This window comes from Plodia interpunctella, chromosome 9 (genome assembly GCF_027563975.2).
Source record: "Plodia interpunctella isolate USDA-ARS_2022_Savannah chromosome 9, ilPloInte3.2, whole genome shotgun sequence".
NCBI lineage: Eukaryota > Metazoa > Arthropoda > Insecta > Lepidoptera > Pyralidae > Plodia > Plodia interpunctella.
The window spans coordinates 118,844-137,500 of record NC_071302.1 but is presented as its reverse complement, the minus strand read 5'-3'; the positions used below and the strand labels follow the sequence as shown (position 1 = coordinate 137,500).

The following is an 18,657-nucleotide window of genomic DNA, read 5'->3' as shown; positions in this document are numbered from 1 at the left end:
GGGTCAGTCTGGCTCCCGGATGTTAAGTTAGGCGGGAAGCAGCGGGGTCAAGCCCCAAAGAGGAAAGCTTCGGAGGGTGTTGAGGAGGCTGAAAGGGCCTCCAACAAGCTTTCCTCTGTCACGAGGGGCCGGGCTGCTCGTCGGGGCTCGTATTCTGGGACGGCCGAGGCAAGAGAGAGGCTCCGCGATCTTTCGGCGGATTATGCCGAATTTGAACGCGAGCTGGACAGGGCTGGTACCAGCAAGTATTTGAAGGCCAGCCAGGAGAGCGGGAAGAGGTGCCTCGTGGACGAGCACCTCGAGGTGGTGAGGGCGGCTGCCCAGAAGGTTTTGGCGGAGGCCGGAAAATCCGGCAACCTGAAGGGGACGGCATGGCGGGCCATGAATGAGGCCTGCCATGATATAATCGTGGCAGCGGGCAAAATTGAGGCCCAGTGTGAGGAGTCGGAGGCTGTCCGCATACTCAGAGCGGATAACAGGAGAATGCGGGAACAGCTTTCGCTCCTCCAGCAGGAGACGAAGGCCCTGCGCACGGCCTTTGCCGAGCGCACGTCGTCGGCGCCGAAGGAGGCCCAACCAGCGGCGGGAACCCCCTCGCTTGAGGACATCAAGGGACTCCTATCCGAATGGAAGGAGTCATTTGAGAGAGATGTGTTCCTCAGGCTGGGGGGAATGGTCAGCGACCGCCTTAAGGAGGCTGAGAAGAGAGGCTTCCTGGCCCCGGAGCCGATTGTTCGGCCGCCTCTTGCGGCCGACAAGAAGACCAAGGAGGTCGAAGCGCTGGCCCCAAAAACTGGGAAAAATTATGCCAGCGTAGCCGCGGGGGCTACCCTGATGCCCCCAGCACGACCTGGGCCTGCACCTAAAGCTGTTCCAGCGAAGAAGCAGCCCAAACAAGCGACGGCACAGGCCCAGGTATCTACCGAGCCACCTGCTGAATTGCCTCCGCCTCAAGAAGGCGAACAAGGGTGGGCTGAGGTGGTCAGAAAGGGGAAAAAGAAGAGGAATAAGAAATCCTCCCCCTCTGCCCAGCCGGAGCCTACCCAAGCGGTGGCCCCCAAGGCGAGCGTACAGCCGCCAAAAAAGATAAAATTCACCCCTCCCAAGACTTCGGCGGTGGTGGTGACTCTCAAGCCGGAATCCAAGCTGGATTACCGTGCGGTAATTACGAGGGCCACCACCATCGACCTATCGTCGATAGGGGTGGACCATGTGTCGGCTGTTCGCGGCACGGCAACGGGGGCCCGCATTATTGAAATACCCGGAGCTAACAGCGGGGCTGCAGCGGACAGCCTCGCAGAGAAGCTCCGGGAGATCATTGGTGGAGAGGCGGAGGTGACGAGGCCGTTTAAAGCGGCACAAATCAGGGTCTCTGGCCTTGATGAGGGTGTAACGCCGGAGGCCCTGACTGAGGCCACAGCGAGGGCGGGGAAATGTCTGCCGGGACAAGTCAGGGTGGGGAACATTCGCATGGCGCCGGACATGACGGCGTCGGTGATCATCACCTGCCCTGTGGCGGCTGCCAACGCCCTCATAGACGAGGGGCGTCTCCTTGTTGGTTGGACGGCCGCCAAGGTCAGGGGGCTGGAGGCCTTGCCCATGCGATGTTTCCGGTGCATGGGCATTGGCCACACTAGAGCCCTCTGCCCGTCCCCGGTGGACAGGTCTGGGTTATGCCATCGCTGTGGCAAAGCGGGGCACGTCTCGTCCGCGTGCGAGGCCAGTGAACCCTGGTGCGCGGTGTGTTTTGCGCACAAGCTGGTCGCCAAACATGTTATGGGCGGCCCCTCGTGCAATCCCCCGCGCACACGGGGCAAACTGGCCCCCCCAAACAAGGGAACCCCTGAGGGCACCACGATGGAGCACTAATGCCAGGCGGGTCTCCGCAACAGGCAGAGGTGTTGCAGGCCAATATTAACCACTGCGCCCGTGCACAGGACCTCCTAGTCCAGCACGTGGCGGAGTGGGCCATTGGTGCTGCCGTCGTGGTGGAACCGTATTGCGTCCCCCCCCTTCCTACTTGGATCGGAGACACAGACGGGCTGGTGGCGATCACCTCTCCTCGAACTGGAGATCGCCCACCCCTCTCGAGAATTGATTGTGGCCCGGGATACGCGGCGGCAAAATGGGGAGAGTTTGCCATAGTTGCGGCATACTTCTCCCCCAACAGGCCGCTGCGTGCCTTTGAGGTCTTTCTCGAGAGGGTTGGTGAGGCGATTGGGAGAGCGGCGCCAGCACCGGTGCTACTGATGGGAGACCTCAACGCCAAGCACTCGGCTTGGGGTTCTCCTGTCGACGATCCGAGGGGAGAGGCCCTGTACGACTGGGCTGTGGGTTTGGGGCTTGAAGTCCTAAACCGGGGCAACGTCGACACATGCGTGCGGCGGAACGGGGCGTCGATTGTCGACATATCCTTCGCGAGCCCCGTCATTGCCGCGCGTGTCGTGGACTGGCGTGTCCTGGAGGACGTGGAGACCCTTTCGGACCACAGGTACATCCGAATGGGGGTCTCCAACAGGCCCCAGCAGCCCGTGCAGGGCTTGAGGGGGCGCGACCGGGGGTTCCCGAGATGGAGTCTGGCTAGCCTCGACAGGGACCTGGCTGAGGAGGCGGCCATGACTGAGGCATGGATTGGACCCACACCAAGCCGTTCCCTTGGTGTGGACGAGAGGGCAACAGGCCTTCGAGCGTCGCTCACGCGAATTTGCGACGCTTCGATGAGGAGGTCCGGGCCGCCGGCTGCAAAAACGGCGGTTCACTGGTGGTCGGAAGAGATTGCTGCTCTCCGATCCGCCAGTAACCGAGCCAGACGCGAGTATACGCGTTGCAGACGGCGGCGTAATGTCGTTGACGGAGAGGAGGCGCGGCTGCACCTCGCTCTCCAGGAGGCCAAAAGGACCCTGTCGGCTGCGATAGCCAAGGCCAAGGACGACGCTTACAAGGAGTTCTTGGCCACGCTCGACAGGGACCCATGGGGGAGGCCATACAGGACCGTACGCAACAAACTGCGATACGCCCCCCCCACGGCCTCCATAGAACCGGGCCTCCTCAAGCGGATCGTGGAAGGCCTGTTCCCCTCTGCTGAGGAGTTTGTCCCTCCGAGGATGTCGGCCCCTGAACGGGAGTCCACCACGGCGAGCGTGCCACCAGTGACTGATGAGGAATTTGACTGGGGACTAAAACGTCTGGAGGGCCGCAGAAAGGCCCCAGGCCCAGACGGGGTCCCTGGTCCTATACTCCCGGTGGCGGCGAAGCACATTGGGAGCCGCCTCAGAGAACTGTTCGACGACTGCTTGTCGACGGGGCGGTTCCCAAAGCCGTGGAAAGAAGGCCGGCTTGTCCTTATCAGGAAAGAAGGCCGGCCTGAGGACTCTCCTTCGGGGTGGAGGCCCCTCCTGATGCTGGACGAGACGGGAAAGCTGCTGGAGCGCATTGTTGCAGCCCGAATCGCCCAGCATCTGGAAAACACTGGGCCCAATGTGTCGGACTGCCAATATGGCTTTAGAAAGGGGCGGTCCACCATTGACGCCATCGGGGCCTTGAGGACATTCTCGGAGGAAGCAATTGGAGGAGGGGGAGGGGCTGTCGGCGTATCGCTTGATATCGCGAACGCCTTCGGCTCCCTCCCTTATGAAGTGATAGAGGAGGCGCTCCGGTATCACGGAGTGCCCCTCTATCTAAGGAACCTCGTAGGGCACTACCTAACAGGAAGGGTGGTGCTCTACGAGGACAAAGAGGGAAGGAAGTCGAGGGCGATGACCTGTGGCGTTCCCCAGGGTTCGGTTTTAGGCCCCCTGCTGTGGAACGTCGGCTTCGACTGGGCCATCCGCGCGGCCCTACCCCCCCGGACAATAGTCATCTGCTATGCGGATGACACAATGGTGGCTGTCCGGGGGGAGCAGTTGGAGAGCACCCTTAGGGCCGCGGCGGTCGCGGCAGACCTGATGCTCACACGCATCAGGATGCTGGGACTAAGGGTGGCCCTTAGCAAATGTGAGGTCATCGCCTTCGGGAGGAAGCGCAGTTGGAGACCGCCCTCAAACGAATGCGTTCCCATTGGCGGGGAGAGAGTCCAGGTGAAGCCGTACTTAAAGTACCTGGGCATCATCCTGGACTCACGCTGGGACTTCGGGGAGCACTTTCGTCAATTGGCTCCCCGAGTAATAGGTGCAGCGTCGGCAATGAGCCGTCTGCTGCCCAACGTCGGAGGGCCTGGCGCCTCGTGCCGCCAGCTGTATGCGGGTGTTACCCGCAGCATGGCGCTGTACGGGGCACCGATCTGGTCGGACAGGCTCTCCACAGCCAATAAGGCCCGGCTGCGTAGGCCACAAAAAGTGGTGGCCAATCGCATCGCCCGGGCCTATGTGACGGTGGCTTGGGCAGCGGCTTGCGCTCTTGCCGGAACCCCGCCATGGGAACTGGAGGCCCAGGTACAAACAGAGGTGTACCGGGAGCGGGCCAGGTGCAGGTCACTTGGAATCAGGCTCGCTCCCAGGGAAATGAGGGCGGTCAGGCAGCTGGCCGTGGATAGACTGCGCGAGCGATGGAAAGTTGAGCTTGAAAACTCCCCATATGGTGTAAGAACCATTGGGGCGCTCCTGCCATCGCTCGCAGATTGGGTTGGAAGAGGCCACGGCCAGCTGACCTATAGGTTGACGCAGGTAATGACCGGACACGGGTGCTTCGGTCATTACCTGCACAGGATTGGAAGGGAGGAGAGCGCGGTCTGCCATGAGTGTGGGGAGCCGGATGATACGGCACAACACACTCTGGCAGACTGCGAAAGGTGGGCAGAGGAGAGAGTGGTCCTCGTGGTTGAGATGGGAGGAGACGACCTTGCGCTGCACAGCGTCGTAGAAAAGATGCTGTGCAGCGAAAGGTGCTGGGATGCGGTGGCTTCCTTCTGCGAGGCTGTCATGTCGCAGAAGGAGGCCGCTGAGAGGGTGCGTGAGGCGCAAGCCAACGCCCCTCTGAACAGGAGAGGCAGACGTGGCAGGCGCCGGGCACGATTCGCCCGTCGTCTGCTGCGGTGAGGACGCCTGGCGAGGCAGAACCGGGGGGCGTCGTGGTGAAATGTCCGCGATCCCATGGCGCCCCCATCAACGGTCGGTTGGAAAACGCCGCAGGAGGTTTTAGTGGGTAGTCTGGGCCGACAGCGGCCTGGGAGCCCCACACTCCGGGGGAGATGTTCTTCCCCTGGGTCGCCCGTAAATGGGTTTCCTCCTGCGAGAACAAAAAAAAAAAAAAAAAAAAAAAAAAAGGTTAGGTTAGGTTAGGTTAGGTTAGGTTAGGTTAGGTTAGGTTAGGTTAGGTTAGGTTAGGTTAGGTTAGGTTAGGTTAGGTTAGGTTAGGTTAGGTTAGGTTAGGTTAGGTTAGGTTAGGTTAGGTTAGGTTAGGTTAGGTTAGGTTAGGTTAGGTTAGGTTAGGTTAGGTTAGGTTAGGTTAGGTTAGGTTAGGTTAGGTTAGGTTAGGTTAGGTTAGGTTAGGTTAGGTTAGGTTAGGTTAGGTTAGGTTAGGTTGGGGTGCTACTTGTCAGGAAACCTCCACGTTGGCTCGATGATTTGAAGGTTTGCTTCTGTCACTTGATCTTTGATTCGGTGATAGCGGCGGCTGACAAGTTATTGGGCTGGTGCACCCTGGGCGACGGTTAATAACTCCCCGTTTAGGGGTCTTGTTAGCCGTTGGCAAATGTCCTGGCAACTGGTGGTGGGTTACCCATGTCGGGTAACCCAGGTTGGAGAGCCAATTGGCTCAGTGGCTGTGAGAGAAGGGGGCTAAGCCCTCTACTCTTACAGCCGTGGTAGGGGTCGCGGGGGAAGAGGAGGGGTTGGTATTACGGTGCGCCGCTCTCCCTATCCTCCGCGACCAGGCGCGGCCATGGCGCAAACATGGTGGTCGGTGGGGCCGCAGAGGAGGAGGACTGCCGGTATTACGGTGCGCCGCTGTCCCTATCCTCTGCGGCCGAATGAGGCGCGGCCATGGCGCAGGCATGGTGGTCGGTGGGGCCGCAGAGGAGGAGGACTGCCGGTATTACGGTGCGCCGCTGTCCCTATCCTCTGCGGCCGAATAAGACGGAGAGCCGCTGCCTCCGGTCTGCTTCCGGACTGGATGGCGTGCGGCTCGCCTTGGTGGTTGGGGGCGCGCCTGCGGGCGCCCCCCCTGAATCGGTGGGACAGAGGTCCCACCCGGCGGCAGGGGTCCTCCAGATGTCGGAGGGCCCCTGAGAGTGGAGAGTCCGGTCTCTGGTGAAAGAGACCGGCCAGTCGCTGAGGCGCCTTGTGCTAGTTAGATCCGAGGCGCCTCTTTGTAAAGCGGCCGATGGCATCCGCAGGGGTTTAGTGGGTAGTCTGGGCCGATTAGCTGCCCAGGAGTCCCACACTCAGTGCGTAAATGCATTCCCCTGCGAAAACAAAAAAAAAAAAAAAAAAAAAAAGGTTAGGTTAGGTTAGGTTAGGTTAGGTTAGGTTAGGTTAGGTTAGGTTAGGTTAGGTTAGGTTAGGTTAGGTTAGGTTAGGTTAGGTTAGGTTAGGTTAGGTTAGGTTAGGTTAGGTTAGGTTAGGTTAGGTTAGGTTAGGTTAGGTTAGGTTAGGTTAGGTTAGGTTAGGTTAGGTTAGGTTAGGTTAGGTTAGGTTAGGTTAGGTTAGGTTAGGTTAGGTTAGGTTAGGTTAGGTTAGGTTAGGTTAGGTTAGGTTAGGTTAGGTTAGGTTAGGTTAGGTTAGGTTAGGTTAGGTTAGGTTAGGTTAGGTTAGGTTAGGTTAGGTTAGGTTAGGTTAGGTTAGGTTAGGTTAGGTTAGGTTAGGTTAGGTTAGGTTAGGTTAGGTTAGGTTAGGTTAGGTTAGGTTAGGTTAGGTTAGGTTAGGTTAGGTTAGGTTAGGTTAGGTTAGGTTAGGTTAGGTTAGGTTAGGTTAGGTTAGGTTAGGTTAGGTTAGGTTAGGTTAGGTTAGGTTAGGTTAGGTTAGGTTAGGTTAGGTTAGGTTAGGTTAGGTTAGGTTAGGTTAGGTTAGGTTAGGTTAGGTTAGGTTAGGTTAGGTTAGGTTAGGTTAGGTTAGGTTAGGTTAGGTTAGGTTAGGTTAGGTTAGGTTAGGTTAGGTTAGGTTAGGTTAGGTTAGGTTAGGTTAGGTTAGGTTAGGTTAGGTTAGGTTAGGTTAGGTTAGGTTAGGTTAGGTTAGGTTAGGTTAGGTTAGGTTAGGTTAGGTTAGGTTAGGTTAGGTTAGGTTAGGTTAGGTTAGGTTAGGTTAGGTTAGGTTAGGTTAGGTTAGGTTAGGTTAGGTTAGGTTAGGTTAGGTTAGGTTAGGTTAAGCTGGAGAGCACCCTCAGGGCAGCCGCAGTCGCAGCAGACCTGATGGTCACCCGCGTCAGGCTGCTGGGGCTCAGGGTGGCCCTCAACAAGTGTGAGGTCATCGCCTTCGGAAGCAGGGGATGGAAGCCGCCTGAGGGCGCGTCCATATCCATCGGTGGGGAACGAGTCCAGGTGAAACCGCATATCAAGTACCTGGGTATCATCCTGGACTCACGCTGGAACTTCCGGGAGCACTTCAAACGACTGGCTCCCCGGATAGTCGGTGCTGCGTCGGCCATGGGCCGGCTGCTGCCCAATGTTGGAGGGCCCAGTGCCCCGTGCCGCAAGCTATATGCGGGTGTAACCCGAAGCATGGCATTGTACGGGGCACCAATCTGGGCAGATAGGCTCTCCAAAGCCAACGTGGCCCAGCTGCGGAGGCCACAGAGAGTGGTGGCCAATCGCATAGCTCGGGCCTACGTAACGGTGGCATGGGCGGCGGCGTGTGCACTGGCTGGCACCCCACCGTGGGATATGGACGCTAAGGTTCAGGCGGAAGTATATTGGGAGCGGGCAAGGAGGCGAGCTGTGGGGGAAAGGCCCGCCCCAAGAGAATTAAGGACTGTCCGTCAGTTGGCCGTAGACAGGTTGAAAGAGCGATGGCGAGTAGAGCTGGAAAACTCCCCGTATGGTGTTCGAACCATCGGGGCGCTCCTCCCATCGCTCGAGGAATGGATGGAAAGAACGTACGGCCAACTGACGTACAGGATGACGCAGGTGATGACCGGACACGGGTGCTTCGGTCATTACCTGCACAGAATAGGAAAGGAGGAAACCCCGGTCTGTCATGAGTGTGGGGAGCCGGATGACACGGCCCAACACACTCTGGCAGACTGCGGGAAATGGACCGAGGAGAGGGTGGCCCTAGCAGTGGCCCTAGGAGGAGGAGGCCTGGATCTCTCGCTGCACAACGTCATCAGCAAGATGTTGAGCGGCGAGGGACGCTGGGATGCAGTATACTCCTTCTGCGAAACGGTAATGTCGCAGAAGGAGGCTGCTGAAAGGGAGCGCGAGGCACGAGCGCATGCCCCTCCCCATCGGCGAGGACGAAGAGGCAGGCGGCGGGCACAATATGCCCGTCGTCTGCTAGGATAGTGCCGTGAGGCAACGCCGGGGGGCGTCGTGGTAGAATGTTCGCGATCCCATGGCGCCCCCAATAACGGCCGGTGCGGACACGCCGCAGGGGGGTTTAGTGGGTAGTCCGGGCTAGGCCTGGGAGTCCCACACTCCCCGGGAACAGTGTCCCCGGGGGCCGGTGCCTAAATGCATTCCCCCCTGCGAAAAAAAAAAAAAAAAAAAAAAAAAAAAAAAAAAAAAAAAAAAAAAAAAAAAAAAAAAAAAAAAAAAAAAAAAAAAAAAAAAAAAAAAAAAAAAGGTTAGGTTAGGTTAGGTTAGGTTAGGTTAGGTTAGGTTAGGTTAGGTTAGGTTAGGTTAGGTTAGGTTAGTTGGTTGGTTGGTTGGTTGGTTGGTTGGTTGGTTGGTTGGTTGGTTGGTTGGTTGGTTGGTTGGTTGGTTGGTTGGTTGGTTGGTTGGTTGGTTGGTTGGTTGGTTGGTTGGTTGGTTGGTTGGTTGGTTGGTTGGTTGGTTGGTTGGTTGGTTGGTTGGTTGGTTGGTTGGTTGGTTGGTTGGTTGGTTGGTTGGTTGGTTGGTTGGTTGGTTGGTTGGTTGGTTGGGTTGGTTAGGTTAGGTTAGGTTGGTTAGGTTAGGTTAGGTTAGGTTAGGTTAGGTTAGGTTAGGTTAGGTTAGGTTAGGTTAGGTTAGGTTAGGTTAGGTTTGAGGCGGCGGGGAACCACCCCACAGTGCTTGCGTCCACGTCGCGTTCCCCGGGCAACGTCGCGTCCTAACCACCGTAACGGAGTGGTTAGGCCGACGGCTAAAGTGCACTGTGCAGAAGGAGCAATTTGCAATTGTGAAGAATGTCATCTAATGACCAAACCTTGAGGGACGCCCGCGGGCGTTTCCTGAAAAAAGGCCCTTCTCAGGGCCACCCAAAAGGCCCTTCTCAGGGCCACCCAAAAGGCCCTTCTCAGGGCCACCCAAAAGGCCCTTCTCAGGGCCACCCAAAAGGCCCTTCTCAGGGCCACCCAAAAGGCCCTTCTCAGGGCCAAACAAAGGGAAGGGGGGAAATGGAATGTTCAGGGTCTGAACATTCCGCTGGGGAGGAAACGGACGGGAGTGGCCTCGCTGTGGGCCAAAAGAGGATGGGGAGCCTGATGGGAAGTGCGGGCTCCATCACCTCGCTGTCGGAGTCGGTGCTGGGCAACAAGCGCCTCTATTCTGAGGTGGCGACTGGTTCCGGCACCGACACTGAGGTCGGTGTGCCACGGGCACAGTCAGTGGCGAAGAGGGGCAAGGCCCGGGGTGCCTCGCACCTGACGAGGGCCCGGGCTGAAGCGAGGAGGAGTCAAGAGGAGGATGCCGAGGCTTCCTTCTCGGCCTCTCTAGGGGCTCGGGCCTTCCGGAGGGGAGGACCCCCGAGTGGTGGGGACGATGATGTGGTGGTGGCCCCCATTGATGCGCGCGACTTTGGGGCCATGGGTGCTGATGGACTCATGGCCACTGCGGTGGAGAGGCTGGGTATAATAACCAGCCTCGTCGGAAAGACTGCCGCCCTCAAGGGGGGCTTTAACTCCAAAATTATGCGGGCCTCCTCGGATATCAGGGATATCGTGGACACCCTGGTGGCGCGCAGCGAGTCGGACGAAGTTCGACGCCTTAAGGCCGATAATGGTCGCCTCCAAAGGGAGGTGGCCATTATGAAGGCTGAGGTCGCTGCGCTCCGCCGGGGGTTCGAGGAGGCTCGCCGTGAGGCTGCTCAGGCTGCGCGGACGGTGCAGCGGCAGGCTGCTCCAGTGGAGGATGAGCTGGAGCAGAGGATGGCCAGATTGATTGATGGCCGTCTGGCAGCGTTAGGACTGGCTGGGTGTCCTCGGAGTGCCACTCGTCAACCTCTGGCGGGTGACAACTCCGAGGTGGCGAGGGCTGCAAGGACGGCCATTGATCAGGCCTCCGGTCTGGGTCCGGCGCCGCGGCTTGAGCAGCCGGTGGTGGAGTTGGAGGTTCGGGCCCCTGCACGCCCGGCCTCTGAGAGGCGGGGTTGTAAGGGGGTAGGTGCTGGGGGAGCGACAGAGTGGGGGCCCTTCGGGCCGTCGACCTCAACAGCTGTGGTCGACGAATGCCCGGAGCTCCCCTGGGTCGAAGTCCGGGGGAGGAGGGGGAAGGGGAAGGGCGTGGGAAAGAAGTCCCAGCCCAAACCTGCGGAGCGACCGGCGGCGGCCCCAACAAAGGCCACTGCAACGGCGCCCAAGGCACCCCCCAGGGCGGCGCCAGCGAGGGCGGCCAAGCTGTCGGCCCCTAGCTCCTCGGCTGTAATTCTCAAGTTACAGCCAGAGGCAGCGCAAAAAGGGGCCACATACAGCTCCGCCCTCCTCAAGGCCGAGCAGGCGGTGAGCCTGGAGGGGCTAGGAATCGGCTCGCTTCGGATTCGCCCGAGTGCGACCGGAGCGAGGCTAATCGAGGTCTCTGGCCCCTCCAACTCAGACAAGGCAGATGCGCTTGCATCGGCCTTGAAGGCGGCCCTTTCCGGCGTCGCGGACGTTTCCAGGCCCGTCAAAACCGCGGACTTCCGCGTGACGGGCCTGAATGATGCGGCAACGGCGCAGCGGATAAAGGCTGCGGTCGCGCAAGCCGGGAGCTGCACGGAGGACCAGGTCTGGGTGGGTGAAATCCGCTCAGACTGGCGGGGCTCTGGCTCTGCCCTGATGCGCTGCCCGGTCACGACGGCCAAAAAGCTGATCGAGGCGGGCAGCCTCACGGTAGGCTGGAGCCGGGTGCAGCTCCGGCACCTGGAGGCGCGCCCCATGCACTGCTACAAGTGCATGGGGAAGGGGCACACTGCATCGCTGTGCCCCTCGCAGACGGACCGCAGCCGGCTCTGCTATAGGTGCGGGGAGACAGGGCATCTGTCCGCCTCCTGCACAGCGGAGCCCCGCTGCGCGGTATGCCGCGACGCCGGCAAGCCGGCGGGCCACGTGATGGGGGGTAGGGCCTGCAACCCACCCCCGATCCGAGGGAAAGGACCGTCCCCTCCTCCGCGCGAGGGAAGGCAAGGGGAGGCGCCAGTCGGCCAAATGGAGGAGTGATGGGGGTCACCTTCCTCCAGGCCAACCTCAACCACTCCGCTAGGGCGCAGGATCTCCTCCTGCAATCCATGGCGGAGTGGGATTTGGATGTCGCGGTGGTCGCGGAGCCGTACGCGGTTCCCTCCCTGCCCCACTGGGCGGGGGATCTGGATGGCCTCGTGGCCATCGTGGCTAGGCCTGGTGCCGCCCCTCCCCTCGCGATTAAGAAGAGAGGGAACGGCTTTGTGGTGGCGGTTCGGGGAGAGTACGCCATAATTGGTGTTTACTTCTCCCCGAACCGGGATTTGCCGGCCCTGGAGCGGTTCTTGGATGCTCTGGGGCCGGAAATAAGGCGGTTAGCGCCCCTAAAGGTCTTCGTGGCCGGTGACTTCAACGCCAAATCAACGGCGTGGGGGAACCCGGCCACGGAGCCCAAGGGGCGAAAGGTGGAAGAGTGGGCGCTGGCCGCGGGGCTGTCTCTCCTAAACAGGGGGACAGCCCACACGTGCGTGCGACGGACGGGCGGATCGGTGGTGGACCTGACGTTCGCCACCCCCTCCGCCGCGCGCTCCGTGTCGGACTGGAGGGTGGAAGGGGGGGTGGAGACACTCTCGGACCACTTGTATATTCGGTTCGAGGTGTCGGCCGCCCCCCAATGTCAGGCGGCATCATCGTCCCGGGTGCGCAGCCGGTTCCCGCGCTGGGCCCTTACGCGGCTTGACCGGGAGCTGGCGGAAGAGGCGGCCATCGTCGGCCGCTGGAGCCTCCCGCCTCTAGACGGAATGGGGGTGGACGACGCGGCTGACCGTCTCGGCGACGCTTTCACAGCGGTGTGCCGGGCGGCCATGCCAAGCGTAGGTCGAGCCCCCCCTAGGCGGGCGGTCTATTGGTGGTCGGCGGAGATTGCCGCCCTTCGCGTCGCCTGCAACGCGGCCCGAAGGGCCTATAGTCGAAGCAGGCGGCGCAGTCCCCGGGACGAGGAGAGGGATGGTCAGCTGTATGCGGTGTATGTGGAAAACCGTAAGGAGCTGCAGCTGGCCATCGGTCGGGCCAAGGAGGAAGCCTTCGAGGAGCTGGTGGAGGGTATCGAAAGAGACCCATGGGGCCGGCCGTATAAGTGGGCGCGAGACAAATTGCGCCCACAGGCGACCCCGCTAACGGAGACCCTTCAGCCAGCTCTGCTGGGGGAGATTGTCGGGGATCTATTCCCCGGCAATCCGCGAGGGTTTTCTCCTCCGAGGATGGCCCGACAGCCGCCTGACGCGGAGGGAGAAGAGGTGGAGGCAGATCCGCCTCCCGTCACCGACGTCGAAATGGAGGTGGTCCTCGACCGCCTCCAGACAAGGAAGAGGGCACCGGGTCCAGACGGGGTGCACGGGAAAGTGCTTGCGCTGATTCTCGTGCACCTCGGGGAGGAGTTTCGGGGGCTGCTCAACCGCTGTCTGCGAGAGGGGCAGTTCCCGAAATTATGGAAGGAGGGCCGGCTCTGCCTTATTCCGAAGGGGAGCCGGCCCTTGGACTCGGCTTCGGCGGTGCGACCTCTGGTCCTGCTGAGCGAGGCTGGGAAGGCCCTAGAGAGTGTTGTGGCCTCTCGCCTCGTTCGGCATGTGGAGGAAGGCCCGGGACCGCGTCTCTCTGACGTGCAGTACGGATTCCGGGCCAAGAGGTCCACCATCGACGCCCTCAGGCGTCTGCGGTCGGTGACGGAGGAGGCGGACAGAGAAGGCGAGGTGACCCTGGCGACGTCGTTAGACATCGCCAACGCCTTCAACAGTATCCCGCACTGTGTAATACGGGAGGCGCTCCGGTACTTCGGAGTGCCCTCGTACCTGCGGGGGCTGTTGGGGGCGTACCTGGAGGAGCGGGTCGTCCTGTACGAGGACAGGGGAGGTCAAATGGTCCGGCGGGGCGTCGGGTGCGGTGTCCCGCAGGGGTCGATTCTCGGCCCTATCCTGTGGGACATCGCATACGATTGGGTCCTGCGGTGCCGGCTTCCCCCCGGGACGGGTGTCATCTGCTATGCGGATGACACTCTCTTCACGTCCCGGGGTGCGAATTTCGGTGAGGCGGCGCGGCTGGCCGAAACGGGCCTCGCCCTTTTGGTCGGCCGCATAGAGAGGTTGGGGCTTCGGGTCCGACTGGATAAGACCGAAGTCCTCCTCTTCCGCGGGGCCCGGACGCGAGGACCTCCCCCAGGGGCGCGCCTCCAGGTGGGTCATGAGGAGTTGAGGGTGAGTGCCCAGATGAAATACCTGGGCCTCATCCTCGACGGGAGATGGTCCTTTGTCCCCCACTTCCGAGAGCTGGGGCAAAGGATCATCAGGACGGCTGCGTCGCTGGGCCGACTCCTGCCCAATCTGGGTGGGCCCAGCGACGCTGTACGGAAGCTGTACTCCGGCGTGTGCCGGAGTATGGCGATGTACGGCGCCCCCGTTTGGGTGGACGCCCTTGCCGCGGAGAATAAGCGCCTTCTCCGGCAGGCGCAGAAGGTGATCGCGGTAAGGGCGATACGGGGGTACCGTACAGTGGCGTTCTCTGCGGCCACAGCCCTCGCGGGCGACCCGCCGTGGGAGTTGGTGGCGGAGGTGCTCGCCGAGGTTTACCACTTTGTGGCGAACAGGAGGGAAATCGGCGAGCACCCCTCGCCTGAGATGGTCCGGCGGGTCCGCTTGCGAGGGCAAGCGGAACTCATGCGGAGGTGGGAGGCAGACCTGGCGCGGGCAACGTACGGTGTACGCACAGTGGAGGCCCTGCGCCAGGTCCTGGAGAGATGGATGTTGAGGCGGCGCAAGCCTCTCACCTTCCGCATGACGCAGGTGCTCACCGGGCATGGCTGCTTCGGTGAGTACTTGCACCGCGTGGCCCAGCGGGAGACCGAGCCGGTCTGCCACGATTGTGGCGAGGCTCGGGACACTGCTCAACATGTTCTAGAGCAGTGTCCCAGGTGGAGTCGGCAGCGCCACGATCTGGTGGCAGTGCTCGGTGGAGTGGATCTGTCGCTCCCGAGTGTCGTCAATGCGATGCTCGGGAGTGACGGAGCCTGGGCGGCAGTGGCCTCCTTCTGTGAGACTGTTATGTCACAGAGGGAGGCCGAGGAAAGGAACCGCGAGGACCACCCCCTCGCGGAGCCGATCCGCAGAAGGCGGACGGGGGTGCGACGCAGGCGCTACCTTGCGCGCCTGCAGGCGCCCCCCTAAATCGGTGGGACTAGTCCCACCCGACGGCAGGGGTCCACCAGGTGTCGGTGGGCCCCTGAGAATGGTGAGTCCGGTCTCTGGCGAAAGAGACCGGCCAGTCGCTGAGGCGTCTTGTGTTAGATAGATCCGAGGCGCCTCCCTGTAAAGCGGCCGATGGCACCCGCAGGGGTTTAGTGGGTAGTCTGGGCTGGATAGCGGCCCAGGAGTCCCACACTCAGTGCGTAAATGCATTCCCCTGCGAAAACAAAAAAAAAAAAAAAAAAAAAAAAAGGTTTGAGGCGGCGCGGCTGGCCGAAACGGGCCTCGCCCTTTTGGTCGGCCGCATAGAGAGGTTGGGGCTTCGGGTCCGACTGGATAAGACCGAAGTCCTCCTCTTCCGCGGGGCCCGGACGCGAGGACCTCCCCCAGGGGCGCGCCTCCAGGTGGGTCATGAGGAGTTGAGGGTGAGTGCCCAGATGAAATACCTGGGCCTCATCCTCGACGGGAGATGGTCCTTTGTCCCCCACTTCCGAGAGCTGGGGCAAAGGATCATCAGGACGGCTGCGTCGCTGGGCCGACTCCTGCCCAATCTGGGTGGGCCCAGCGACGCTGTACGGAAGCTGTACTCCGGCGTGTGCCGGAGTATGGCGATGTACGGCGCCCCCGTTTGGGTGGACGCCCTTGCCGCGGAGAATAAGCGCCTTCTCCGGCAGGCGCAGAAGGTGATCGCGGTAAGGGCGATACGGGGGTACCGTACAGTGGCGTTCTCTGCGGCCACAGCCCTCGCGGGCGACCCGCCGTGGGAGTTGGTGGCGGAGGTGCTCGCCGAGGTTTACCACTTTGTGGCGAACAGGAGGGAAATCGGCGAGCACCCCTCGCCTGAGATGGTCCGGCGGGTCCGCTTGCGAGGGCAAGCGGAACTCATGCGGAGGTGGGAGGCAGACCTGGCGCGGGCAACGTACGGTGTACGCACAGTGGAGGCCCTGCGCCAGGTCCTGGAGAGATGGATGTTGAGGCGGCGCAAGCCTCTCACCTTCCGCATGACGCAGGTGCTCACCGGGCATGGCTGCTTCGGTGAGTACTTGCACCGCGTGGCCCAGCGGGAGACCGAGCCGGTCTGCCACGATTGTGGCGAGGCTCGGGACACTGCTCAACATGTTCTAGAGCAGTGTCCCAGGTGGAGTCGGCAGCGCCACGATCTGGTGGCAGTGCTCGGTGGAGTGGATCTGTCGCTCCCGAGTGTCGTCAATGCGATGCTCGGGAGTGACGGAGCCTGGGCGGCAGTGGCCTCCTTCTGTGAGACTGTTATGTCACAGAGGGAGGCCGAGGAAAGGAACCGCGAGGACCACCCCCTCGCGGAGCCGATCCGCAGAAGGCGGACGGGGGTGCGACGCAGGCGCTACCTTGCGCGCCTGCAGGCGCCCCCCTAAATCGGTGGGACTAGTCCCACCCGACGGCAGGGGTCCACCAGGTGTCGGTGGGCCCCTGAGAATGGTGAGTCCGGTCTCTGGCGAAAGAGACCGGCCAGTCGCTGAGGCGTCTTGTGTTAGATAGATCCGAGGCGCCTCCCTGTAAAGCGGCCGATGGCACCCGCAGGGGTTTAGTGGGTAGTCTGGGCTGGATAGCGGCCCAGGAGTCCCACACTCAGTGCGTAAATGCATTCCCCTGCGAAAACAAAAAAAAAAAAAAAAAAAAAAGGTTAGGTTAGGTTAGGTTAGGTTAGGTTAGGTTAGGTTGGGGTGCTACTGTCAGGAAACCTCCACGTTGGCTCGATGATTTGAAGGTTTGCTTCTGTCACTTGATCTTTGATTCGGTGATAGCGGCGGCTGACAAGTTATTGGGCTGGTGCACCCTGGGCGACGGTTAATAACTCCCCGTTTAGGGGTCTTGTTAGCCGTTGGCAAATGTCCTGGCAACTGGTGGTGGGTTACCCATGTCGGGTAACCCAGGTTGGAGAGCCAATTGGCTCAGTGGCTGTGAGAGAAGGGGGCTAAGCCCTCTACTCTTACAGCCGTGGTAGGGGTCGCGGGGGAAGAGGAGGGGTTGGTATTACGGTGCGCCGCTCTCCCTATCCTCCGCGACCAGGCGCGGCCATGGCGCAAACATGGTGGTCGGTGGGGCCGCAGAGGAGGAGGACTGCCGGTATCACGGTGCGCCGCTGTCCCTATCCTCTGCGGCCGAATGAGGCGCGGCCATGGCGCAGACATGGTGGTCGGTGGGGCCGCAGAGGAGGAGGACTGCCGGTATTACGGTGCGCCGCTGTCCCTATCCTCTGCGGCCGAATAAGACGGAGAGCCGCTGCCTCCGGTCTGCTTCCGGACTGGATGGCGTGCGGCTCGCCTTGGTGGTTGGGGGCGCGCCTGCGGGCGCCCCCCCTGAATCGGTGGGACAGAGGTCCCACCCGGCGGCAGGGGTCCTCCAGATGTCGGAGGGCCCCTGAGAGTGGAGAGTCCGGTCTCTGGTGAAAGAGACCGGCCAGTCGCTGAGGCGCCTTGTGCTAGTTAGATCCGAGGCGCCTCTTTGTAAAGCGGCCGATGGCATCCGCAGGGGTTTAGTGGGTAGTCTGGGCCGTTTGCCCAGGAGTCCCACACTCAGTGCGTAAATGCATTCCCCTGCGAAAACAAAAAAAAAAAAAAAAAAAAAAAAAAAAAAAAAAAAAAAAAAAAAAAAAAAAAAAAAAAAAAAAAAAAAAAAAAGGTTAGGTTAGGTTAGGTTAGGTTAGGTTAGGTTAGGTTAGGTTAGGTTAGGTTAGGTTAGGTTAGGTTTTTTTTTTTTTTTTGAAATATTAGGTATAGTAGCTTGATTTGGGCACAATTTTACATAAATCACTAAGTTTAGATGCACGTTTTTCTTTGCTATTTGATACAAAGTTGCGTGCATCTATCTGTGTTATGTTAGGAGGGGAGGAGGTTTTTGGGAGAAATGATAGATTTTAGAGATTTATGTCCCATTGATGGTTTTGAGGCTGTAGACGATATTGTCTACCAATTTCAAAAATGTCGTTGTCGTTTCCTCTTTGCTTGAGGTCTGGATCAGGTCAAATTCGTCGATTTTATTGCGTAGACACGCCGTGACGTAGTCATGGCGTGTCTTGCCAAATATAGGGCACTCTCTTAGAAGGTGTGGTATATCTTGGGCTGTAGTGCCATCGCAAGGGCATTTGTCGTCATCGATGATTTTAAATTTGGAGAGGTAAGCTTTGTGGAATCCGTGGCCAGTTAGAATCTGAGTGAGAGAGAAGGAAATTTTGAAGGCGCTTAGAGCGGAAGGGATGTGACAGATTAGCGGGAAGAAGGTTTTGGTGGTGGCTCCCTGTGTGGTCGACTGGTACTCCGCCTGCCAAGCCTGTAGCGTTTTCGCTTTCAGGAGTCGCTTGGCGTGGGACAGTGGGAAGAAATTGACCTCGGACGCGGTCTTTTTGGAGGCCGCCGCTTTGGCTGCCGCGTCCGCGATCTCGTTTCCCACTATCCCGACGTGAGCCTTCGTCCACACGAAGTCCACCATCTGGTTCCTGGACCGCAGCAAAAACAGGTCCTTGTGAATGCGATTCACAAGGTGGTCTGTGTTGCTACGGTCCTGGATAGCCTTTAGAGCGGAGAGAGAATCTGTGAATATTTTTGCCAAGGAGTGGTTCCGAGCGCGAAGCCACTCCAAGGCTTGGGCTATAGCGTATAGTTCGGCCATAAATACTGTTGAGGTTCGGCACAGTTTGAATTTTCTGGTCACGGATCCCCCCGGCAGTCCCTCCATGATGACGACAAATGCCGACCCCGTATCACCGTTTTCGTGTTTGCTCCCATCCGTGAAGACATTGGGTGCCTCCGGGTTCATCAGGTAATCAGTTTCCTCCTGCGTGGTCGCCGTATCGTAGTCTATAGTGACCCGCTTGGCTGGGTGCAGGAGGTCCCTGATCCCGACGCGTCTGTACAGACCAATGTCCTCAGGGAGGGAGCCCAACGTGCCAGATTGTTTGATAAGGTGTGTCTCGCGCGCCTCCTCCACCACAAGGTGTAGCGGCGGG

At 59.9% G+C, this 18,657-nt stretch overlaps 3 protein-coding genes across 3 annotated transcripts in view; all 3 read left to right on the top strand.

Moving 5' to 3' along the window:
* LOC128672661 (uncharacterized) overlaps positions 1–1,869 on the top strand; it is a 2,031-nt gene extending 162 nt beyond the window's left edge. The window contains exon 1 of the mRNA XM_053749955.1: positions 1–1,869. This exon is cut by the window's left edge and continues 162 nt beyond it. Within this exon, the coding sequence (XP_053605930.1) occupies positions 1–1,869 (1,869 nt within the window).
* A 7,596-nt stretch (positions 1,870–9,465) lies between these two features.
* LOC128672660 (uncharacterized) lies at positions 9,466–11,481 on the top strand. Its single transcript, XM_053749954.1, has one exon. It carries the CDS (start codon positions 9,466–9,468, stop codon positions 11,479–11,481), a length of 2,016 nt encoding a protein of 671 aa, XP_053605929.1.
* LOC135309790 (uncharacterized) lies at positions 11,481–17,562 on the top strand. The gene is made up of 2 exons (XM_064436173.1): positions 11,481–11,914; positions 17,535–17,562. The coding sequence occupies exons 1-2, from the start codon at positions 11,481–11,483 to the stop codon at positions 17,560–17,562; spliced, it is 462 nt and encodes a 153-aa protein (XP_064292243.1).
* The last annotated feature ends 1,095 nt before the right edge of the window (positions 17,563–18,657 follow it).